The sequence below is a fragment of the Calonectris borealis genome, chromosome 2, assembly GCF_964195595.1.
Source record: "Calonectris borealis chromosome 2, bCalBor7.hap1.2, whole genome shotgun sequence".
Taxonomy (NCBI): Eukaryota; Metazoa; Chordata; class Aves; order Procellariiformes; family Procellariidae; genus Calonectris; species Calonectris borealis.
This window is the reverse complement of record NC_134313.1, coordinates 30,945,960-30,972,330: the sequence shown is the minus strand read 5'-3', so window position 1 is coordinate 30,972,330 and position 26,371 is coordinate 30,945,960. Positions and strand designations below refer to the sequence as shown.

The 26,371-nt window shown below is 40.1% G+C and overlaps 1 protein-coding gene across 5 annotated transcripts in view; it reads left to right on the top strand.

The window, feature by feature from the left end:
- Positions 1 to 22,540, top strand: part of LOC142078672 (carbonic anhydrase 3-like) — a 32,970-nt gene extending 10,430 nt beyond the window's left edge. For 3 of the 5 annotated variants that reach the window (XM_075141574.1, XM_075141572.1, XM_075141570.1), the window contains 6 exons: positions 8,577 to 8,774; positions 11,956 to 12,074; positions 14,011 to 14,103; positions 15,821 to 15,886; positions 18,840 to 18,995; positions 20,205 to 22,540. In XM_075141574.1, coding sequence (XP_074997675.1) covers positions 8,606 to 8,774; positions 11,956 to 12,074; positions 14,011 to 14,103; positions 15,821 to 15,886; positions 18,840 to 18,995; positions 20,205 to 20,324 — 723 coding nt within the window. In that variant the 5' untranslated portion in view covers positions 8,577 to 8,605 and the 3' untranslated portion in view covers positions 20,325 to 22,540. Of the gene's footprint in view, positions 1 to 5,266; positions 5,408 to 8,166; positions 8,504 to 8,576; positions 8,775 to 11,955; positions 12,075 to 14,010; positions 14,104 to 15,820; positions 15,887 to 18,839; positions 18,996 to 20,204 lie in introns of those variants that run through there. The other 2 variants (XM_075141573.1, XM_075141569.1) reach the window with 2 other exon arrangements.
- Positions 22,541 to 26,371: the final 3,831 nt, after the last annotated feature.

Sequence of the window (26,371 nt, the reverse complement as noted above, 5' to 3'; positions counted from 1 at the left end):
GTGAACACTGGCCAGGGAGTGACACCCACAGGACCTCAGAGGACATCAGTGTTAGAGACAAGACTAGATTTAATGGCTTCTAATTTCTTGTCATATCCCTTTCACTACAGTTGTGCTGTCCTGGAGGAATTTGCGTTCTGAATAGCTGGGAAATCTTTGCTGTGTCCATGTGAGATGCTTGAGAAATTGGCAGATACTGCTTGGTTATATAAACCTCTAGTATTGACTGGCTTGAGACTTCTTATAGGTATTTCCTGATCTGTGATTCTTCATTATGATATATTTCATCCTCATTTCTCCATTTCAACCCAGCATATTTCTTAAAACTAACCAATAAGATCTACTAAGAAATTAGGTCAGATACATTTTGTATCCAGGCTGTGCAGTAGTGATCTGGTGCATCACTCATGTCCTCAGAGAATGCACCTCAGTGTGCATCCTGAACACAAAGGTTTCATTGATCTTAACTCTGAGCAAACCAAAAGTGTTTTTAAAGTCTAGAATGATTGCTTGACTATGTAGAGAGTTTCTTGAAATCACTAGAATTGAGGGAAAGACAGCAACCCAGCACCAAACAAAAGTGAAGAATCAAAGAGAATTGTGTTCTCAACCGCCTTCTGCAGCCAAAGTTGTGTTCTCCTATGATGACAGTGATTAGGGTCTGTGCCTGTGACAATTTGGGGAGGATATACAATCACCGCTGTAGGGAGGGCCAAAGTCTGCAGCTGCTGATCGCACATGTGGCTACCAGCAGACAGTGCCTGCATGCTCTGGGTTAGGGGTCCCAAGCTAGGGTAACAAAAAGTTTCAGTGTTCACAATTACTGAGCTCTTTATGTGTTGATTATAAGCCGTGACCATTATTGTAGTGGCAGAAGCAGCAAATACCAGAGGGCACCTCTCAGTGTCACTCCTTGGTATGATGTTGCTACTGCTTCCAAAAAAGCCTGAAGTGCAGCACAATATGACAGTAGTCACTGTCTTTATTGCAAGCATGAAGCATAATTTCCTTATTTACCTCTAGCTTATCACATCAAGGCCCTTACTAGTTGTCTTTGCAGACAAATTAGGAAGATGTGAAGTGTTTGTGCCAGAAAATAATCTGTCCTTGTCTAGGAAGAACAGTTCCACAATGACATAAAGGGTTTACTAATAAAAAAAAAACCTCAATTAAAATATCCAAAAGGTAAGTATTATATTGATACTTTTTACTGCTTTTATAGGTAGCACTGAAGTATTCTTAAGGTCAAGAGTTAAGAGCTTAGTTCTGAAAGGGTCTGAGTACTTTGGCTCCATACTTCAAACGTATTTCTGTACCTCAGCACTACTGTGGGTATGTGAGTAAGGTCACTGAAATGACTACGAGATTTGAATGGCAGAGTTTGATTGCATCACATAAAATACGTCTAACATCGATCATCGAAACCAATCATGAAGTCTTGGCACCCATTCAGGAGAAAAAAGAGGGTTTTTTTTTTTCAAAATACGTAATGTAAAGATGCATTGGGCAACCAACACATTTGTAGAGAATGTAGAGTAACACCACAGAGAAAGTTAAAGAAATTTGAAGAAAAAGACTGAGGAACAGAAAGGCACAGAAAGGTAGGAATGCAGGGAGAGAAACTAGCAAAATCTTTTGTGCTGGACAGACCACTGTACTGAGTCATGCTGAACTGTCAGACCAACAGCATTTCAGTTAGTTGTACTGGAAACTTTAAAGGGCAGACGTGTTGTAGAATCCATAGCCCAAGCTTGTAAGTGGTCATACTAGAGAAAGCTGAATATTGCAGAGGAGCCCGTGGAGATGCATTAGTATAAATTCATAGAAAAGAGACTTAGAATGCAGAGGATGGAATCTGGGGATTTTGTCTATAAGACTGTAACGTACTACCAACTGCAAAATGAGGTAGTGCTCTATTACTGTATCCTCAGACAGATTTTTAAAGATTACATCTTAGGATCACTGCATATCATTCTTTTAGTCTGCTTCTGTCGGGTTTGTTAAAAAAATGCTTTTGATATATTGCTAATTTCTTAAACTGTTTTTTTGAGAAGAACATTAACATTTCCAGCCAATATTGTTTCTCTAAAGGCTTTTTATTACGTATTTTTTCCCTCCCTTCTGCTAATACCTGCTTTTCAATATGTGTTGCTGAAATTTGTGTATTTGACAAGCACAGGGTTTCTTATACTGACTCCTTTTTAATTATATACTCCTTACACTTGCTATACACATATAAATGTTTATACTTCCACACATCAAGTTATCTTTTTAGCACCTACAGATGATGCTTTCAAAGTTGTTTTGTGATCTCTTGACTCCATTAAAGTGAAGAGAAGCACAGGTGTTGATAGAAATGGGATGCTATGCTCTGACCTTTCGAAGTGTACAAATGATATGGATTCATAAGGAGTGACTTTTTCAGGGCTTCGGGATACAGGCATCTCAAGGGATTTCTGGAAGATGATTAAGAGCTGAAAACTCCGCCCCCTGCAGAGGGCATATTTCAAGGGCTGGAAACACATCCAATAATTTTCTTATAAAATTCTCTTTTAGGAGGATGTGTCTCACTGGAAAATATGTATGAAGTATTTCTGATTTGCTGCGTCGTCAACTATGTGACATATATCATTGAGATGTCTTTTGTAAAACTCTTATGAACTCCTCCAGCCTCATCTTAGCATTTCTGTGGTCTGGTTAGGACTGTTCCCAGGTAGATGTTACTGCCAGAGGATCCCGCAAGATGAAGGTCATACATAAAACTCTGCCTTGATATAGAAGAGTTGCCAATCTGCTGGAATTTCCAAACAGACACGTCCAGGCCTTATAAAAGCAAAGAGTATAGGTCAGATTTTCATACTTGGATTATTTCAAGTCAGACTGTGCCAGTGTGTATAAAAGTAGACAGCCCAGCTCAGATTTGGATTTCAGTGGGAGTGCCATACAAGCAAATGCCTATGGGACAAAGAGAAGAGTCATCTTCCTGCAGAGTTTACCAGTTTAGTTTTTCAAATCTGGAAGACATGTCTTAAACAGGCAGTATATTTTTGTTGTATTAGATTTGTATGAGATATTTAATAAATTTACTTTTTTTTTTTTTTTTTTTGCTACTGATACTCTTTTAAGTCTATGCTTATTTTAATAGATTGCCACAAGGAAAACTTGTTCACCTCTTAGTTCCTTTTGTTAAATCTGAAGTCTGGCTTATTGTTTCCATGATTATTGTATCTCATGGACTAAAAATTAAGTTCTGCAAATGGTAATGTAGGTTCTGAGCCACAACAGGAGAATGATGGGATTTTGCAAGCAAGGTCCTAGAGTCCGAACTGCAGACTGCTGAATTATATGCCTCCTGAAACGTAAAGATGCATTAAACGTCTGCCTAATGTTTGTCTAGATGTGCTACATTCTGCTTTTCATCAAATAAAGTAAATGTAGCTAAAGAATTCATCGTGTATAAAACCAACAAAATTGACCCAATATGTTTCTCATTTTCCTTTGGCAGATCTTCCAACATAGATCTGGCCGTCAATGGGGGTTTCCATTCATGCCTACAATGTTTTCCATAGCATGGCATCTCAGTGAAGTGGAAGGCATATGACAATTTGGCTTTTTGGCTATGGCATGCCACCGTGGCATCCCTCAATCAAAAGCACTGAGTGACATGCCTTTCTTGCACTGCCTGGCATGCAATGTGCAATATGTTAAAAAACATTGCTGCCCCTTCCATATTGTGTATTATCAGATTCCTTTCTGTTGTATTGTTTTCTTCCACAAGCTATTAAATATAGTGGAAGATATTTTATATTTAGATTGGCCACAGGCATTGAGTAAATTCTTTTGCTCATTTAACAATGTGCTCATTGTGGGCACGTTCTGTGCTCCGGTAAAGCCCATTGCATGAAATCACCCTTGGGAAATAGCCCTCAGCACGGTGGAACCTGGGAAACTTAGCTTCGAGCAGGGGAATTCTTGAATTACATCCTGCTGGCATATTTACTTCTATGTGTCCCCTTACAGTCAGCCGTTCCTAGCTATCACGCTGGTCCTGGAGACTGCTGGAAATTGGCGTGCTGAGGTGGAGCAGCACTTTGGTTGTTCTAGTGATGTCAAGGTACTGGTCAAGCCAGTCATGGCTGGCAGAGCCCAAAGCTGCTGTAAGTCACTTTTCCATGCATCATTCTTCTGTAAGTGCTTTGTGTGCTCTGAGTAAAGTCGTGGCTCTGAGCCATTTTCCAGACTCCGCTTATTCCTGCTTTCCATTCTCAAAGAAAGTGTCTATGATTTCAGGTAAGGTATTTTCGTAAGCAAGATGAGCATGATTATGCCTTTTGTTTGTTTAGCAGAAGCAAATACTGCATCTGAACTGCAAGTTCAACAGACAGTGTCCCATAGCTATAGCATGTTAATTAGTACTGGTCCCTCTGTTTTGATCTTTCATTTAGGTGACAAATGTACAAAACCGTCTTTTGGATCAAGAGTACCTTATTGGTTAGGTATCCAACAGGACCACTACGTTTTCTTTATTCTGAAAAGCTTTTGAGGTAAACTGTTGTCACCAGGTGCCCAGCTGTGATTGGGTACCAGTTTCAGACAAGAGTGTGTCTGCAATTACTGTGTAGGCTAAAACCTCTCACTTTCGGTCTCATTTCATCCCACTTCATTTCTCTTCAGTTACAGGCACGTGTGATGCATGCAGTTGTCTACTTTACATGGGTTGTTTTATTACCATAACAGAGAAGCAGTTTAGCATGAAGATTGCTGGTTTATATCTACTGGGATTGGATTATACTACTTTTTGATATTATATTTTTCAGATACGGCAGTGATAAGAAGCTGTCTGGAAGGCTTCTTTCAAAGCTGAAACATCAAAGCTAATGACATCACTTTCCACGCTACATCACTTGCTTTTTACTTGAGTCCTTACATTATATGTGCTGTATTGTTGGATCATTCTAAAAGGACAGTCTGAGAGAAGCCAGATTTAGTATTTATTCAGCCTGCACTTCACCTAGCAATCTCCAGTTGATGCTCAGATCACTCCTACCTTTAAGGACAAAATCAGAACACTATGAACAGATGCACAGCTTTCCTTCTGCAACTAAAATCACAGATAATGACTTTACTAATACTTTTTAGCCCCAGTCATTAATGACAATGCTGAAATCTGTTATTTCCTTTTGTCAGTTTGTTTCAATTCCCCAGTTTTCCTCTGACCTTTCCTTCCCTGATTTCTCAAACCTTATCTTTCTGCTGAAACAGATGTCAGCTTGCTATGTCTTACAGTGCTACCGAGTATTACTGCAGGCAGATATGTTCCTGAGTGAGTGTGACCTGATTAAAGCATAGAGTAAGGAGGGCTGTATTGGATTCCCTGCTGTTTTGCAGTCTTCTTGCCTACTCAGAGGTAAACAATTTCAGCCAGAATTTTTTAAAGTGTATAAGAGATGTAGCATAACTTTTATGAAAGCCATCCTCAAAAATGTTGTACCTCAGTTCTCCACCTGAACAGTGGGTATAATATAATTTCTTTTCAGAAGATATTGAGAAGATGCTTTCATTAGTGGCATACTGTGGTACTGTGCGTGAAGGTACTGCAGCTGGGTTTGCAGAAATCCCGAAGCTTTTCATGAATGGTATAAGTTGATCTTGTTATGCTCTTGCCTTTGCTATTTCAGATGGCTGTTGGTTTTCTAAACATGCCAGAGGTTTAGAAAATAGAAACAAATCACTGCAATGCAGCTGTGAATGTACTACGTAATGCTGCTTTTCTTAAAGGTTTAAAACTGTGGCCTTTTCTTAGTTATAATGGCTTTTCCATGACAGAATTATTTACTTCCTAAAGAAAGGTGATGTTACGCAAGTTAGATGATAATGAATTTCTGAGCCAATACCAGAAGAAAAGGATAAATGTGAAGGTAGGTCCTAAGGGATGCAAAAATAATTTTATTGTGATTATCGATTAATGCAGATAAAGCTACTACATTTTCTTTTTGCTCTACCTTTGATAATGAAAGCAACAGGAAAAGAATACCACCACCACAAAGTCAGTGAGACACTGTGATATGACTCAGTGCCTGGGGCTGACTCCAAGTACCTACACTGTTGATCCTAGCATTTGTCGCTTATGAGTAAGTCAGTGCCTAGAAGCTGCAATGTGCAGAAGCTGACAAAGAGCTGCAACAGGACCAGCTCACTGGAAAGCTAAAATACGAAGACTTTTGCTGTAGGCATGGGGCTCCTTAACAGAGAAGATTGTGTAAATTCTCACGTAGAGCAATGAATTGAAAGAACCGACTTGCACTTTTTCTGTGTAATACAAATCATGTCCCTTACCTCCATAAATGGCTCCAATAAGCATTCCTTGTATATATGAAGTTGATTGAAAGTCACTCTGAGCCTTCAATAAACAAGCCCACTAATGCTGTCTGTTTATACAGACAGCAAAGGAACTGCTCCAATTAGAATTTCATGAGCTCACAAATGTTTCTCTCAAGGAAGATGAGGTATAAACCATTTCAAAAGGATTAATGTCTAAGCTTTCTGAATTAAAATTGCAACAGGTGTCAATTTTACATGCCTGTCCTTGCAACAATCGTGACAGTATCCATTTAATTGATGACAGAATAAAAGATTGTATTTTCTTTCATTTCAGAGTTGAAATTTTCAATACCATTGCACCTAAATCACCTCCTAGTATTTTCCTAATTGAATTCTGCCTCAGGAAGATAGGAGGAACTACACTTTTTGAAGGACACTTTGATAATGAGCACATCTTTGTATCTTTAAAGATGGTAAGAGGAACGGCCTCTTATGATATCGTGTAAGTTTCCAGGGTTTAGCAAGTTTCAATCTGACATATCTTCTCTATGTAAAGATACTACATACATCTCTATACAAATCTTCTCAGATGCAGACTCCTAAGTGAGAGATCTTGTCCTACCTTTCTCTCAAAGGGAGGATGTCTACTTATGATTAACCTCAGAGCAAGAAGAATTGACTAAACAAGTTTAAAGAAATCATTGTAGTTACCCTAAACAAAGTCCATATTTAGTTATTTATTTATAGTAATTTATTTATAGCCTAGCTATATAGGTAAGCTAGAAGGGGAACCTTTATCTTCCAGCTGGTTTTGGGACATGAAATACGACCAAATTAATCTTAGGCTCTGTATATTGCAGCTTCTTAACCCTTTCTCTGTACCTCACCAACACAAAGGGTTTACAGCCTCTCAAAGCTGCAGATTTATTTCCGTGCTACTTTCCGATGCTGGTGGGTACAAGGAGCATTTGAGCAAGTTCGCTGCAACTATGTTGGAAATCTCCATGGTTCGCGATGCTTCTTGGCTGACTCCCAAATATTTAGCTTGGGATATTATTTAGCTCGAGGTATGTAGTTTGAGGTAGTATTTAGCTCAAGGAAGATACAGTTGCAGCAGTGATAACATAGACTCACAAAGCGAGGGGAGACTGCAGCGAAGCTGGCAGCTGAAAGAAAACCTTTTGAGTATTCAACATAGATGTAAAGCCAAAGCCAACTAACACAACCATACCAAGCACTAACTCTCCATCATCTGAAAAACAGCTGTTTTCCTGACCGAAATATTGACTGCTAAGTTGCCTAACATGAGAAACACATTTGGTGTAAAGCTCCCCGCACGAAGGAGAATCAGCTGGACAACATCAAACCCAAATTTGACCGAATAGGCAGGAATGGCCTCATTTGGGGCTGGCAGAGGCTAGCTTTGCGTAACGGCATGGTTTTGCAGGCTATGAGATATCCTCACAGTGTCTTTTGGAGCTGTTAAACGGGATTATTTGTGAGAGCAGTGCAGCCGGAGCTCTGAAGCCTGCCCGCCCTGGGAGCTCGCCCAGAATCACCCGGGCGGACTTCGCGCCTGCGACACTGCCCGCAGACGGGAAAACCGCGCAGGCTGCGCCGGGCGGGGGTACCGCGTTCCCTTCTGGCTGGCTCCCCGCGTTTGTGCAGCAGGCTAGCTCCCCACGCAGCCGCTCCTCCACCCGGGCCTGGCTCCATGTCCCTCCGTGGGGGCTGGGGGGCACTCCCGCCATTTCTGCCGCAGGTTCAGCACCAGCACCCGCCCGCCCGCCCGCTCTCGTCGGGCCCTCGGGGCGGCGCAGCCCTCTCTTTCCCACTCCCGGGACAGGGCGTGCTGAGGGGATGAAGGGAGCCGCGGGGTCCCGCCCGCACCCCTCTGCCTCGTCCGGCGGGGAGAAAATGGCTCTTCCCGCCCCCGCGGCTCCCCGCCGCCCGGCGGCCGCCGCCCACCCCTGCCCGCCTCGCAGCCTCCTGCCGCCGCCCTCCCCCTGCCCACCCCTCAGAGGAGGACGCGAAGCCGCGGCGGTCTATAAAAAGGCCCCCGGGGCGGGAGGGAAGGAGGGAGGAGGCCACCGCGCCGCCGGAGCCGCTGCGGAGCGTGAGGGAGGGGGCGCGGGCAGCGGCACCATGGCCCAGTCCGTGTGGGGCTACGACAGCGACAACGGTGAGTGGGGGCGCAAGGCCACCGGGGCGGCCGGGGATGAGCCGGAGCGACATGTCCTTGCCTTTCCCCCCAGGACCCGAGCGCTGGCATGAAAACTACCCCATGGCCAAGGGAGACAAGCAGTCGCCCATTGAGATCAACAGCAAAGACGTGCAGCACGACACCTCTCTCCTCCCTTGGCACACCAGTTACGATCCCGGGGCAGCGAAAACCATCCTGAACAACGGGCGCACCTGCCGAGTCGTCTTCGACGACAGTTTTGATCGATCAGGTCGGTTTTTGGTTCAGCTTTTGGGGCTTGTTAGGCATTGAGGTTTGCAAAGCGCTGGGAATCATCCTGTGGTACCTGGCCTACGGAGGCTGGCAGAGAAATGTCATTTGCCTACGTAAAAAAGGTGCTCCTGGAGTTTATTCTAGTGGATCCAGCCATGTTTAGGTCCACCATCGGTGGGGCAGGGAGGCTGTAGCTGCAGGGGCACCCCTGAAATACAGACTCAGCTGGAAGGTGGACTTCTCTTCCCTAAGTCACCTCCTTCAACGTGGACACCCCATCCTCAGGTTTTGTGTAAGGGGAGAGAGTGTCCCCGGGAGGTTTTAGTGCGTGCTCTGAGGCACTTCCCAAACACAAAACTCGTGTGTTTCCACTGACTGTGATCTTGATTTCTTCTGTTTGTATGGAAAGTCTTAAGAGCCGCCACAGCCTAAAAAAGCTATGAAAATAGCGTTTTTGAAAGTAGCATTTTGTAGCTTCTGAAAAGCTATGAAATGCCTGTGTTATTTAATTGAGAGAGAGCAGTCTCTAATCTCTCAGTTAAATTCAAAACTTGGTTCCAGAGCTGTATCAGTGCATAGCTCTGAATGCAGACAGGCAACAACAGTCGAATAATAAATTCACAGTACCGTATAATGCGAAGACATCTCAAGAGTATGCAATATTGATCAGTCCTTTATCAAGAAGGAAAGCAATCTAATTAATGGAAAAGAGAGTTACTTTCCATTGTATTTTTCTGCATCTGCTTTGATGGCATTTGTATTGGGATTTTGCTCTTAGTAAGCTATTTAATTAATGAAATGTATCTGGAGTACATTGAAAAATCACTCTCTCTCTTGTTTATTTTGATGAGCTCATTGTTTCCTTGGACTGCTTTATTTACCATTACAGCTACCTGTTATTGTTCCACATCTCACAGATGGATTCTAAGCTGTTTAGGACAGGGACCGTCTCTTTGTTATGTATTTGTATGGTGCTTTAGTATTTATTACTGCAGTTTCTACACAGTGGCCTCAGACAAACCATAAATTGCAGTTTTGTTATAACATGGAATGCTCTTCCACAAGCACTGCATAAAATCAATGCCATGACTCAAAGCATGGGAAGTAAATTGATTATGAACCTTTTCACATGGTGGTTCTGCTCTGTCTTTGCAGCTTCCTAAAGGCTGAAATGCTTAGACAGAGGCTGCTCAAGAACGTGTCTGCCCACGGAACTGTATTGGAGAAAGACCGTGATTTGGCCAAGCAGAGTGCAGCCCTTGGTGCAGCCCTTCCTCTGAATCATCTTCCCTCCGTTCCCTCCCCGCCTCTCCCCTCCCCATCATCTCTGTTGTTCCGCTGGACACCCAGGGTGTACATTCACTCCCTGCTCCTGTTACTAACTTTCTGCAGGCTGCTGGACAGTAGTTTAGAGCTCAAGCCTTTCATAGGGATGTGTCTGATTGGAATCAAATACAATGTTTGACAGCTCTGAAAAACCACATGAGAAAGCATTTCATAAACATTACCTTCATTTGTTGGCTTCTGTGGTGGCAGCTGCTGAGGATAAGTAGTAGTCACAGATCCGATTTTAACTGGAAAAAGGAATTAGCCTGAAGATAGCCTTTTTTTGATCTAATCACATGGAAAATTTAGAATGTTAAAAAGGTTTATTTTTATGCTAGAGAGATCTGCATACCATTATGAAGTGCTGTTTCCAAGTGCTTCACAGTATTTGAGCTCTGGAAAGGGCCACTTGTAAGAAACGACTGCTAAATGAGTTTCCAACTCTGATACTGATTTAGCTTGTAAATGTCGGTAGATCACATAAACTCAGCTCCTGAAAGTTCCTGCCTCCCATTGATTCCAGTGTGAAATGGCAAGCAAATACTTGTGAGGATTTGGGCCTTAGAGTCTATGCCTTATTTTTCCTACATTCAAAAGTGAAACAATATTAATGATAATTATTATTATTATTACTACTACCATTATTATTATGTGCCATATTTTCCATTAAAGGCTTCTACAGAGGGTTTACTCAATACTGCAGTGAGTTAGTTATGATAATTTATTTATGTATGAACAAACTCAAAAAATAAGAGGAACTGCATGCCTAAAACTCAACACAGTTTTTTGTTTCTGCCCCCCAATGGCTGAGACACCTACCAACTAAAAAGAGAAACTGCAAAGTTAAACCTCTTGCTCTGGTTAGGTATTCCAACACATATGATATCAAGAATTAATTTGAGACCATTGGGCACAAGAGGATTTAAATATTATTTCAATGTTAACTTTGAACTTCAAAGCTATTGGTAGAAGTTCAAACTTGAATGCTATTTAAACAAGGTCTTCTGGCGCTGCAGTGTGAACTGCGTTTCAGCTTTCTGTGTAAGGAAACACGTCTCATTCCTGCCTTAGGTAATGAATGAAAAAAATATTTGAGAGCTTATCCTCTAAGCAATCCCTGCTGAAAAGAATCACCAAACTGAAAGAGCAGGTGTGATGTCTCGAAAGTCAGAGGTGATGTAAAGTGTCAGACTGATGCGTGGTCAGCATTATTTGGCTAAAAACAGCAGAAATAATAGCTTCTTAATTTGTTTCATTGGTGGCAATGTTAAATGTTGACTATAGCTTTTCCTTGCTCAAGAACACTTTTCCAACTCATTTGACCTAAACTTTCTTCTCTTCCCTAACTTTCAAGAAATAGATTCTTTTTTTTTTTTTTTTTAGAAGCAGCAAATTATGCTTTAACCGTTGTTTAGTTGTCTGAACTGTAAAAGGTTTGCCAGTCATGGACTAGAGGTACACTTCAAGGCACCTTTGGGTTAATTTCACAGTCCTATCCCCAACCATTTCACAACAGCCCTTCACAAAAATCAGCTGTGAATACCTTCCTTCTCTCTCTGCATCAGGAACTATAATGTGTCCACTTGCCAAGGGAAAAGGGGCTTGTTGGGCTTCTGGGGTTTGATTCTGTGCTTGACTCACAGCAGCTTCTGCAGTTTTCATATCAAACAGGACTCTTCCTGAGTGATACAGAATTCAGCCCCAAGCTTGTAAACTGGTGAGTGTTGTGACCCCCACAGCAATCAGCTGGATTTACAAGAGGTGCTCCACACTTTAAAAGTATGGCTCCCCGTTCAGTAAACGTGTACGTCAGCGTTTTGAAGGCTAGTGTTGATGTAGGTTTTCACTTGCAGTGCTGAGAGGTGGGCCGCTCACGGGAGCCTACAGGCTGCGTCAGCTTCACTTGCATTGGGGTTCCTCTGATGACCATGGCTCTGAGCATGTTATAGATGGGGTGAAATACGCAGCAGAGGTAGGACTTATTTTTAATAGTAGTATTCAGTACTAACTGGAATTTGACTCATTGTGCATCTGAACAGACTAACCGTTTTCCCTTTTTCAAGTATTTAGCTATGGATTTTTCTCTAACATCTGTCTGTGAAACTTGTGAATATTCATCAGCGTGCAGTGGGATAAGTTGCATCTGCCAACAAATGTATCTTTGCAAGTATATACTAACATGGAATTTGCTTCTTCAAGCAAGAGATTTTGCTGGTATTTTAGAATGTTTTGAAAATGTTTGAGACAAAGCGATCTGTTATTTCCAAATAGGAAGATCTGTTTTCTGCTCATGTTTTTTGGCTTTTAGCCATTTCTGGTATATCTTGAATTACTAAGTTAGTTTCAGAAAGCATTACTAATTAATAGAAAAACTTGCTAAAAGCACATTTGATAAACTGACATTCAAACTTAGATCCACCTTAAAACTGATTCAGAGAGGTAAAGAGTATCTTCTAGTTTCTGAACGTCTGTACTTATTTTTGGGAACTGTGGAAAACATATGTTTGGGGTTTTTTTTTTTAATGTAACCTACTGCGCTATTGTTGTCCAAATTTGCTAAAATTAATGGCTGCTTCAGGTAATAAATACAAGTGAATTCACTGTTGATGCTAGTGAATTGCCAGGAAATGTTATCTCCTTCCTCCATCTTATTTGAAAATAGGCTCAAAATATATGCCTATGCCCACAAAAAGTCTGCAGTAGTGTTTTCCTGCCTTCCACCTATACCCTCAAGGTGCAGAGCTTACAGGAGCTTTGCCCACCTACCAGAGGAGAAAATTCGGGCAGATATTTTGCAGGGTCAGTGTGTACAGATATTGCAGAGATGATTGTGGGTGATGGTTTGGGGTTTTTTTTCCCATTCCTTAGCTACAGCCAAACTGTGTTAGTGTTCTACTTTCTGTGGCCAACTAAACAGAAAAATTCTGCTTCCTCAAGCTATTTCTTGGTTAGCTCAAGCACTGACTTTTTACTTTGCATTTGTTTGCAGTACTCAAATATTTATTGACAGGAGAAGAAAGCCTGGAATGTATGAAATTTTGCTAGAATGCAACCAAAGATACATGGCTGCTCCACCTTGCTCATCCTTAGCAATGATATCCTTATCCTCAAGAGAAAAGAAACAGAGAGCAATACATTAATTTATATTCAGGGCAAATTATTTTGTTGTTATTTTAAATAATTGTTACTGTGTTTAAAAAAAAAAGTCAAAAATCAGCACTCAAAATATGCACCAGACTCCTATTTTTTTTTGTATGGCGCTATGTTCCAGACACTACTTATTTTGAGATTCCACACTGCTGGTTGCAGCATTTGTAGCTATGTGCAGGAGCCAGAGATTTTCTGGAAGGAGATGTAAAAACTTGAAATATATCCTGAGAATACAGCATTGTTGAAAGTAGAAGTGAGAAAGAAACGTCAGGTTACTATCTCCACTCCTTTCCAGTACAATGTGCCGAGAGTAGTAAGAGATATAAAACAATAACATACGTACTGCATACAACCCAGTGTAAATCCTTGAGCTGTTATCTGCATAACATGAAGATCTAAAACTCTACTTGAGATGAAGTGCATGTCAGTAGGTGTTTTATGCACTGCATGTGTGCATGTCACGTGTTTGGGTTAAACTGTTTATAGTTGAATTGCCTGATTAATTTTTAAAGGTATTGTGTGGTAAACTCCATTTTCCTTCTTTTATGCTTCAATTAAATGTAAAGTGATGCTTATAGAAAGTGTGAGTGCATGGACGCATGGGAAGAGGAATAGGAAATACTTAGGTATAGTTTTCTTCATGTCCACTCCTCTGCTTACTGTGTACTGGAAACTTTTCTTAATTTAATGTAAAAGGTTGTAAGATTGCACTTGTGGCAATTTCTTGCATTTGTAACTGAGGTTTCATTGATTTTTAGTTACATATGGTACACTGGAATCCAAAACATGGTAATTTTGCTGGAGCTTTGAAACAACCTGATGGTGTGGCTGTTGTGGGCATTTTTCTGAAAGTAAGTGACAAATATTCAGTCTTTATAATTTTCTGTATTCTTCATCTTTCTCTAGTGCCAGGGGAAAAGTTCCCATCGTTTTTCCCTGCACTGTATCATTTTACAGGAAAACATTCAAAGCAATGCACAGACTGAAGTCACATATGTCCTTGGGCCCTCCAGATTCCATGCACTAACCCGTTCAGAGCCGACTTCTGACACCATTCGTGACACCAGTGACACATATCACGGGTGGTATTGAACAAGAGACACACTTGCTAACTTTGTCCCTGACAGCTGACCAGCTCTGTGCTGTGCTGTGTACTGAGTGAGGAGGACAGTTGACATAGGAAGAGCGTTTCCTCCTGCCCTTTGTCTGCTAGCAGGTATTGTATCTGCCTGTCAGCAAGGTTATGTTGACTGATTCCCATCCTTGGTCTCTTGCTAATCCCCACATGAGCTGGGAATCAAAAGGAGATCAATGAACCTGCTCCAAAAAGACCAAGTACTTGAAAGAACTGATGGTAAAAGAAGCTCACTGAACATTTTAACGTTGAAATACAGCAGCTTCCTAATAAAATAATACTGTACTGATATTTTCCAATTGATTTTTTATAAACTTAACAGAAAGAAAGCAATCCTACTATCAAATCTGCATGTGTGCTAGAAAGCTAGAAACGCTAACAGGCAGACAATCTAATAGTGATAAATGAAAATCTAATAGTGATAAATAGATCCAATGTCATTTTAATTCTGTTATACTGTGAGCCAGCCTGACCTTTTTTCTTGTGGTTAGTTTAAACTGAAAGTGACACGTCAGCACCTGTCCAGATTCTCCCCTATGACTATGTCCTTCAATTATTCTTCCTTTGTCATTTCTTTTGGTCTATTTTAGGCTAAAGCTTTATCTTGTAAAACACAACCTATATAGTATAACATTATGTTCCTATTAACCATGCTAAGGTCAGCTAAAAGGTCTAGAAAAGTAAGTAGTATCACTGTATCTTCTCTGGCCTTTTCCCCTGTTTCCTTCTTGCTTATCAGTGTGGGAGCTGTTGTTTTGCTCTGGTTTTGTCATATTCCATGACTGGGTTTTTGGGTACTGCTAAAACAGAGATTGAATTATCTCCTGAAGAATTGAATTTAATCTATTTTGGAATAAGACGTGGCAATAACAGCATGTTTTATGCATACTATCTTCACTCTTCTGGGATGCAGAGCTATGTCAAAGCTTTTGGAGGTGCTGAACGTCATGAACACAAGCAATAAAGTGACCCCATAGCTTGAGGAGGTCATGTCATGAATCTTGTCATATGTCTTACATCAAGTCTGATCTGACTGTATATGTGCTGCAGAATGTTTGAAGTGTCTGCAGGACCTCCAGCTGTTCAGACTCTCAACACTTTGCTGAGTGCTCATACGTCTCACAGTGGTTGTGGGTTGCTTTCAAATCAGGAGCCAAGGGCTAGGCTAGTAGATGACACTGTCTGAGTAAGCAGTTTGTTCCTCAGACAGTGGGAGATACCTTGTAGAGTCTTTCAACACATTTTTTAATTCCAAAGCCAGTTACTTGAGTCTGCTATTCCGGATGTTCTTTTAACACTCATAATTTTGTGTCAGTCTGTACTGGATGCTCTGAGAGTACTGCTGCCTAACTTGACAGATGGGATGTACTGAATTTCTTTCAAATACTGTTGAACATGATGAAAAAATACAGTACTTGTGCTTTGCCTTACAGATTGGAAACACTCCCAAACCGGAGATTAAGAGAATTCTTGAAGAAATTGATAACATTAAGACCAAGGTATGAAAACAATTTCTGTGACATAATGTAGTTGAAAAGCAACAGAAGCAGAAATCAGAAGTTCAGATTCACTCTTTTTGGCATCATTCTGATACCTAACAGTAGCAACAGAGGTGCTACATTGGACAGTGGAGCAGGACACTTTCTTTTACTTAAGTAAACAGTAACGCCTCACTTCTGTAAGTATTCTTGTTGTAGAGGATTTTGTGTCAATCCTTGCATGCACAATTGATAGTCTTATTGATACTGCTCTGTAAAAATATGCTAGTGTGCAAATATCAAGAAGAAATTAAAAGCTTTTTGAATTTGAGGACAGCAGCGGCTAAAACAAATGCATATAATTGAGTCAGAAATTTAGTTAGCCTGAAATGAGAAGAAACTAGTAGGAATGATGGAGCAAGCTCCCAGTCAGTATAAGAGAGATTAAAAACTTTATTAGTTTTAAGATGCATCTGAATTCATTTATAAAAGGGATTACACGGTACAGTTTCTGCACCAGTCCTAGGTTCTGCCTTCCTATGATACTAGCACAAATAGCATTGCAAACCTCTTCTAAACTGTTTTTCAGTTTAATTAATGACCTAAGGATGAAAGTCCATACCTATTGCACAGATACAACTGCAGAAGGGAGTTCTTTGCAGAGAATTGTGATACTGCATCTATTGTTATTTAACATCATTTAACATAAACCTAACCTCTAGGTACACTTTAGCAATTCTACTTCATGATAAGCTTTATGATTCTAATGATGCTAAGAGAAAAGTCCCTTTTTTATTCGACATTGAACATACTACCAGATCACCAGGACTGAATTTTACAGATTTTGTAAGTACTTTCTTCCAAATTTAGCAGAATTTCTTGCATTTAATTTATGTATGTATGTACTGCCATTGATGTGTGGGTCTGAGCCTGAAATCTGTTCTCTTCTCACTCAGAGTCATATTAATTTTATTTTTTCAACCTTTTCTTAGTCTTCAGATACAATTCAGTTCTTTCTGCTAAGGGAACCGAAGGTCATTTTTTTTCCCCCTACCAGTTGCTCCCCCTGCTGTGTCAATGATCTCTGTCTTGATACAGATTCAGCTTTCTCTCATAATCCCTATATCATTTTTTGGCCGTTTAACATGCAGAAGAGCTTTGCCACAGTTAATAAAAAGTTAATCGATCACCCTTTGAAACACTCTGTCATATAATGATGACAAGATGGCAGTGATATCCACTCCATTACAATCTATCTGAGACTGCCTAACTGGAGATTTTATGACTTCTAACAGCAAAAAAATAGAAGTCTGATTTCCTACATACAGATATTCTCTGTAGTGGTTCTGGAAAAAGCAATAGTTGAAGAAAAGCAGAGAAAGATAGGTGCATATGCAAACAACCACATCTTGTATTTTATCTTTTATACTTTTTTTTTCCCCTGTCATCACATACATTTTACCAAGATTACTTATGTTTCAGGAAATATTAATGGATCATATCACTGGTGTATTTATCGCACATACAGTTTCAATGGCTATGATACATTACAAGCAGAGGAGTTTCTTGGACACTGCTGTTGTGCTGGTTTTGGCTGGGATAGAGTTAATTTTCTTTATAGTAACTAGTATGGGGCTATATTCAGCACTAGGATTTGTGCTGAAAACAGTGTTGATAACTCAGGGATGTTTTCGTTATTGCTGAGCAGTGCTTACAGAGAGTCAAGGCCTTTTCTGTATTTACTGAAAAAGCACAATTTTGTTTGTGAAGTTATTTGGAAACTCATACTGCATTTACCGAATAATTTTGTCAGGAAGATACATTGGGAGTCTTGATGTTATTCTTTCCACCCATATTTTATGCAAGGATGTGTGGAAAAGATTTCAGCTCCTCCCATTGCACTTTGTAGGGTAATACTCTGTTCTTATCTAGAGAAGATTCTCCATGATAGGAGAAGGAATTAGGAATAATAGATTTTGCTTTCCAGAACTGCATCCTAAATACCAGTAGAGAACTGAACTTTCTTGTTTAGTTCTTGTCGCCCTGAGGGGACAAGGAAATCTCATCACACTCCCGTGGAGATATTCTCTTGAGTATCCCATTCGGTGGAAAAGAAAAACTTTTTAGGAAATCTTGTGTGGTGTCTGTCTGGACAAGAGGAAGTGGCCTCAAGTTGCGCCAAGGGAGGTTTAGATTGGACATTAGGAAAAATTTCTTCACTGAAAGAGTGGTTAAACATTGGAACATTGGAGTTGAGTCACCATCCCTGGAAGTATTTAAAAGGCGTGTAGATGTGGCGCTTAGGGACGTGGTTTAGTGGGCATGGTGGTGTGGGGTTGACAGTTGGACTCGATGATCTTAGAGGTCTCTTCCAACCTTAATGATTCTATGATTCTATGATTCTATAATCAGCTTTAATTGTAAGACATTCAGGATCCAGTACTCTTCCAGGAAATATTTTAATTTTTTACATTAAGTGCAGTAGTGCCAACAAAAAGATTGAGGGTGTCACCATGACAATGTAATTAGAGCACAATTTTGGGAGGAGAGAGACATGCAGATTCAAATTCCTTCAGATAGAGGAGAAGACTGTAATGAATCTGGGATAAATGCCTGGCCACTGTTCTATTGGATAAAAAGGGTATCAGTACCTGCAGTGCCACAGCCTTTAACTTTTATCCCAAGTGACCCAAAATAAAACAAAATTTTGATAATTCCAGAATAGAAAAATGTAACAATGAATTTGCTTTGGTCCCGCACAATCCAGTTTGTAATTTATTTTAATTTATTAATGGAATCAAATTGTCAGTTATTATTAATTGCAGGGCACATGCTTGACAGGAAGAAAAGGAGATTAATCTCTTGCATGAATCTTTGTATTTAATTACTTCCTTTATAATAACATATATACTGATGTCTTTTAAAATGCATATCCCTAGAGTTACTGCAGGGAATTATTTTTTGTTTCTCTAAGGGGAAAGAGGCTCCTTTTCAGCACTTTGATCCTTCAATCCTTTTCCCCAAATCTCGGGACTACTGGACCTACCATGGTTCGTTCACTACACCCCCCTGTGAGGAGTGCATCACTTGGATTCTCTTGAGGGAGCCGATTGAAGTCAGCTCAGATCAGGTAAACTCCAGCTAGTTTGCTACTCCTTTACCAGCTCTCAACAGTGTCTCAGTATGTCAGTGTGACGATTTGCAAGCTCTGTGTTACCTTGCCTTTTTTGATAAGGAAAGCTTTAGCTGAGGACTGTGAGAAATTGCCTGCAGAATGGACGGTTGAAATGGACTGTAAAACTGAGAAACTTGAGAATCAGGCTCCCTTCCTAGACACCTCCTGGAATAGCTTTAGCAGGAGTGTTCTTGGGATCCTGAAAACCTGAGGAGGCAGAAGTGCCCTCAAGCCACAAAATTCAGCCATCACAGCAGCCTCAGTTCATTCTCTGTGCTTCAGCATTAAGTGGCAAGTGAGACTAACATTTAGCTGATTTCCCAGTTTAAGAAATTGCTGGTCCAGATCTCAGCTTCCTAAAAGCTGTCAGTGAGGAGGATCAAACTAGCTAGAACCTGCAAACCTGAATGTTAATACAAATTAATGTACTAATTGTACATATAGCTCAAATGCGCATTTACACAGGAAAAAGAATAGAGCGCCAGTCTGGATAAGGTGACCTTCTTTTTTAGTTCTTGCATTAAAACTTTTGGTTATTTATACTGTTTTCTGCTTCAGCAGTACAAGTCAGGGTATAGCCTTTTTACTGATTTGGCTGTTTTCAGAACAGATTTATTTTGCATTCTGATGAAAGGGTAACAATTAACAAAGCAACACTGAATTTAAATTAATTTGGAGAACAACAGCTAAGTGCTGAATTCATGATTGAACTTAATAATCCAGTTGGCATACATTTCTCTGCCTTACAGAACAAAATATGAACTTCTGCAGACCAGCTTTTTCCATCAGACTACCTTGCATAGACTTAGATGTGCATCCTCCTTCACTTATAGCCATATTTTCACAAGTGATTTGACTGCAGTCCATCTCCAGCAGGGTCACAGGATCACTCTTTTTCCACATTGTGAGTGTGAGTCAGGGAAAAATCCAAAAGAAGCCCAGGCAAGGGTCAGATGGTGCGCTGTTTTGTGGATGGAGAGTGTAAAGATCCATAGAAACAGCGCTAGCTGTTGGGCTGCAGTGATCTGTACCAACGACCTCTACCAGTATGCTTGTCATTATATAAGAAAATTCCTTTTCTGTCTCAGAGTTTGTTCTAGGCATCAAGGTCCACGCTGCTTCCAGGTGAATTCGCATGGACACTTTAATTTTTCTTCCTTGCAGATGGCGAAGCTGCGTAGCCTTTCCAAAAATGGTGAGAACGAACCTGTGACCCCACTGGTTGATAACTGGCGCCCACCTCAGCCTGTGAAGGGCAGGATAGTGAGAGCCTCGTTCAAGTGAAGTCTCAAGTCTCACTCTGCTGAACCTGAGTGAGAAGATCCCTGCATCCCAAAGTGTAGTTAGTTTTTGCTGTCTACTGCTTTTCCTCTGGATCCAGATCTGTGTTTCTCAGCTTGAAATTCTGAGTGGTAAAACTGAATCTGATTTTGGAAGCAGAAAAAATACAGTATGCAAATACTAACCTTAATAAGGAAATGTGAGATATACGTGATTCTTGACCACAAAAGCCTCAGTGTTTGTGATAGTGTCACTTCTCTGCCATGTGGTCTTGGAAGAAAAATGGGCTCAGTTTCAATATTTAAAATTGATTTCAAAGGAAATGTAGTAAAGGCAGAAGAATGAACCAGTAGTTCAGGAAAGCAAAAATAACAGTGGGTCAACAGTACATGAACAGGAGGTAGAATGCCTGCTCCTACAGCATCTCTAGTAGTGATCTTCCTCAGATATCCCACCTCAAGTGCGAACATCCAAAGAGTAAGTTCCCCTTTAACATACCAGATTTTTCCTTCCCTCTCTTGTTCATAGTTTGTTATCCAAGATTTAATTAATATTCTGGGGATACAATCGGGCATACTTAGCTTCTGTGTGTGAAGAAGAAAAGATACCTTGCTGTCATTTCAGCATTTGCGGTCTTTGCCATGTCCTGCTGTTGCCCATTGATCTTTTCTTCTTTCACTGCTGCTGTTACTTCACCCATCCAGCTGTAGAGTGCTGCTGGTATCATGTTGCTTTGTATTTAGTATAGCAGCTTTAGTATTGCGGAGGGGGAAGTGCCTTTCTTCTGCTGCTCTGACTGTTACCTCCCAAGATGATGGATTTTTAGTTTTGATGCTCTGCCTGGTTTTTTATTTTTGACATCTTAGTCTGCATATTAATGGTTTCACCTATTAGGGATTTCGTTGCATATGGAGGGGGTCTTTGTGGATAACTCACATGTGTCATTTGTCTTCCCCACTACTGAAAAATCCAGGTTAAGTCACCTAAGTGTTTGTTTATTGTGACTCTGTGTAGTTAGAGACTCTAAGTGGAGTCTGTTTAGCTCTGTTACTTTCTGGGGAGACACATCAGCTCGCACATATGATCCGAGCAAGGAATGACTGGCAGACAGAAACTTCTAAATCGTCTTCCCCTGTCCTTCATCATATAAACTTTACCATTTCATCATGCTTCCTAAACAGCATAACACAAGTACCATCTAGGTTGAACCCATATGCAGACTATGTAAGTAAAGATCTGCTACGTAATATTCACCATCAGGGTCACTATTCAGTATTGTACATACAGGAGACTGGGTGGTCAAAGGTGGTGCGTAAAGCCTCCTGCAAATGAAGCTCCTGGATTCTCTGTATTCCTCTAACTCATCAGTAGGTAGCAGAGGGTGTTCTTCTGGAGATGTTGCCACAAACATGTTCACAGCAACATTTATGAGGGATATGTCAAAGTCTGAAAAAAGCAGGGTTACAAATGGCTAGAATAGGCATTTCCCAGTTCTCCTTCACTATTTCACTTTTCACCTTTACTAGAAAAATGGTACTCCAACAGGGAAGTAATGAATGGGCAACACTGGACAAATTCTGCTGTTATTACCAGCACAATTCAGTGAGAATTCAGGAATGAAACTGAGGGCAGAGTTTGATCCTTTGTATTCATTTAGAAATGTTAGAAGAATTGCTGAATTCCCATTGAGAATTAATATTTCAGTTTATTAGAAGTGTATTTTGCTTAGTATAAAGCAGTTTCATTTTTAAAACCAAGTTCATGTCAGCAGAAATTTGTATTGATTGAATCCTGTTTACAAATGTTTTGGCATTGGCTTAATCATATCAGAAGATCAGCTTTTGATGTTACGAGTGCAGCACTTGCAACGGTACTGATTTTAACAGTCTCTTAGATCTTCTTTAAACTCCAGAATCTGTACATCTTCTCAACACTTAAAAAAGTTTCTACAAGAAGCTCATAAGCAACATTTTTTTCTACTGTACTATGTCTTACATGTAAAATTTCTTCTCATATTCATATGCAGTTGATCTTGGTGTTGAGAAAATTTCAACACAATAACTGAGACAAGAGTTTGAGTCTTTCTACCTAAAAGCTATTGACTCTGATGTTTTAATCTCTTGTTATTGGGGCAATAAAACAAGGTTAGTTGCCTGCACTTGAAATAACAGCTTTTGTGAGAATCAATAAATTGACTTACATAAAAAATTGATTTCTCGTTTTATTTCTAATGCTGAGTGATGATTGAAAGTAACAAGAACTTACTAGAAAACCTTCCTACTCTTTTCTTTGATACATATGCTTGTAATACAAGGGTGGACAGACACTCTAGTAATCGTCTTTTTAGCGGTTGGACTTCAGTTTAATATCTCATCCTTGTTTCTGTGTATCAAACAGATCCTCCAAAATATGAGACATTAGAACAGCATCACTTGTTCTGTTTTCAGGTACAAAAAAAGTGTTTATTTCTTGCCTGGACACAAACATTCTCTTACATCTTCCCAAAAATCATACATTCATGTCTGATCTTGAATATCACTAACTTGGATGTGAATTTTGGTTTCTTGCAAGAAGCACATGGATCAGTTAGCTGAAGTGTGACATCATTCTGAAATTTCCTGATTAATTTATACTTTTTAAGCACACAAATTAAACTTGTTAAAGTGAAACAATATTTAATTGCCCACAAAATCAGATACTGAGTGCACTTTGCTTTATTTGCATGTTTCCTCTACTGCTTTTGAAAGGCAGAACAGGCAGAAGTTTATCAACTACTGACAGTAGTTTTGGTTCCCACAGCAAACACATCCTTTGTATGTTGGCACAAAGGAAAATACAGTCCGAAATTTGTATTATTCACTCATGCATTTGCTCTGATTCCATTCTGTCTTCAAGAGAAGCAGAAACCTCATTGCAAATACGCTTTACACTTTTGTTTTTCTCTTGAAGAACATAGCGTATGTAGTTTTGTTCCATTGCCTTTCTCTCTTTGATGAATAGTGAAACTTAGTATTGATTACCTTTGTAACAAACTAAGAATATGTTATGTGGACTCTAATCCTGCTGCCTCATCTATCTCAAGTAGAGAAAAAAGCCTCTGGGCACTGATGAATTAAAAAAAAAGTAAAAATTACCCTAATCAGTGTGGTGCACTAGATCCTTGACTACTTTTATGTATATAGTGTATGTATTAATTTCAGCAGGGCAGGCAAATGATTGAAATTAATTACCACCTATTAGGTTTTGACAGACACTGAAACCCTTCCAGCTTCCCACACCTCACAAGAGCAATTACTAGAAAATTAAAATCTTATTCCTATAGTTTCAAAGTTTTTTTGTTAACTGAAACAAGTTTCCCACCAGATGTGGCCATCTTTCAGTCGGGTGTGAATTCATACCTGAACCGTGAATTCCTGGTATGACCGTTGGTATACAACCAGCTATGGTTATGCATTGCTACTACAAAATGAAAAGAATATATATTATTTTTACTGTATCTCAAAAAAGAAAGACTCTCCTGGATCTGCTTGCTGGTGTTTATCTGCTGAGTAATCAGAGTTAAAGAATGTTCATATTGTCAGTGAGTTTAGCAAAATAAAACTATTTCTTCCTGAGGCATTTTGTCCCATGCCTCAGCAAAGGAAGCAGCTACACAGTGTGTGTTCCACCTCATCTATCTGCCTTTCATCTCAATGAATTCTGGCATTTATCTTTATCAATATTGCAGCACAAAGCATGTATTCAGGAATTATTTTGTTTCCAAACCCAAGAATTTAATAGAACATATTATAACATTTTCCCCAAAAAAAGAGTACAGCAGCTAATGATGAATTACAGATCAAATCAGAGTCACCTTTTCTTTAGGAACATATTTTTAAAAGTACCTTCTTTTCAGTTTAGGGCTGCTGTACATGTTTATTTGCAAAAATGTGCAATAAAATGAAATGGACCAGTTCAGGGTTATTTGTGAGGGAGAGACGGAAAGGCTGTAAAGTTTTGTGTTCATTAAAACACAGAAAGAGATTTGAATACAGATGGAAACTTTGTGATATTACTAGGAAAATAAACACCAACAGAGTATTGTTATTATAGAAAATTTTAACTTTCTATACAAGCAAAATCCTTGCAAGAATGTGTAGAATCCTCTTAATCCTGTATGTAACAAATGCCAGATTTCTTTATTAGTTAATCATGAATCCAACAGGAGATTATGTGCCATGCAAATATAGTTTGGATTTCACTGAACAAGTGTGCTTGTCCTTGAAATGAATCTTGCATTGATTATTGCAAGTTGCTTCCATTCAAATTAAAAGAAGAACAGATAAAATTGCATCTTCAAAGCTTTTAATTTCAAAAAGGCAAGTATTAAGTATTTATGTAAATACAAGTTAATTGAACTGAAAAAGTCCATGCACTTAAACGAGGAAAACACTTGCTGTTCTTTAAAGCAAAAACTTCTAAAATCTCTGGAATTTACACAGCAAACCACAGAAAAGGAACACTGCACTTACTGATGAATAATGACCAAAAAGGCTGTTGAACTTTGTCAGAAGTCATGTCAATTTTTACTTTTGGAAAAAATATGTAGTAGATGTGTCATGGCTTAACCCCAGCTGGCAACTAAGCCCCACACAGCCGTTCGCTCACTCCCCCATGGTGGGATGGGGGAGAGAATCAAAAGAGTAAAAGTGAGAGAACTCGTGGGTTGAGATAAAGACAGTTTAATAGGTAAAGCAAAAGCTGCGCACGCAAGCAAAGCAAAACAAGGAATTCATTCACTGCTTCCCATGGGCAGGCAGGTGTTCAGCCATCTCCAGGAAAGCAGGGCTCCATCACGTGTAACCGTTACTTGGGAAAACAAAACACCATCACTCCGACCGTCCCCCCGTTCCTCCTTCTTCCCCCAGCTTTATATGCTGAGCATGACGTCATATGGTATGGGATATCCCTTTGGTCAGTTGGGGTCAGCTGTCCCGGCTGTGTCCCCTCCCAACTCCTTGTGCACCCCCAGCCTCCTCACTGGTGGGGTGGGGTGAGAAGCAGAAAAGGCCTTGACTCTGTGTAAGCGCTGCTCAGCAGTAACGAAAACATCCCTGTGTTATCAGCACTGTTTCCAGCACAAATCCAAACATAGCCCCATACTAGCTACTGTGAAGAAAATTAACTCTAGCCAAAACCAAGATGGAAAATCAGCCATGAAAAAGGAAGATGGAGAAGAAAGAAATGCAGCTTCTATGCAATCAGAATGAGGCAAAGATAATCTAAGTCCATGGTCTAAACGAATACCTCACTTTCAGTAAGGATGACTGTGAAGAACATGGGTGCAAACGAAGAAGGATTGATAGGAATATATATGAGAATGAAAATTATCATTGAGATGGTAAATTAAGTAGGACAGTAGAGCAAACTCCATCCAGTTGAAGGAGTTGTCTCTGCTTCAGAAAACTGAAAAGACTGGCATAATAAATTGCAACACTTTTGTTAAGAACTCCATTTAACAAGATCTCCCTGGAGATGGCATCCTGCTGTTCTGGGAGAAAAATCCAACAGGAAGGTTGGAAGTGATGGTACCATCAGGTATGTAGAAGAAGTGGTTGTACTGCTGAACCATACCTGCACTTACCACAAGCAGGAGTGCTTACACAGAATGTTATCTGTACGGGAGTTCTTAAAGTAAGCCTCATTGATTATGCCACTAATTCTCCAAGCCAGAGGTTTACAGTAACTCATGCTTTTGCAATTCTGTCATGCCATCGGTAAGCAGAACATGTAGTAGGTGTTAGGAAAAAATACACCTGTGGCGAATTTGAGTAGCACACTGTCACTCTTTTACTGTTACTAATATCTTGCAGAAGATCTGTTAGAAAACTGTTGAAGAACTCAAAACTCTTTCCTGGAGTTAGACCAGCTTCCTCACTGGGCTAGACCAGCGAGACCATGGGCCAGTTCTCTCAGACCTGTATGGCGGCAATAATAAAGCTTTACTGACTTAAGTCTCTTAATTCTTCCAATTCCTCCCAGTATTTTTTTCTTTTTTTACTGACATTCCC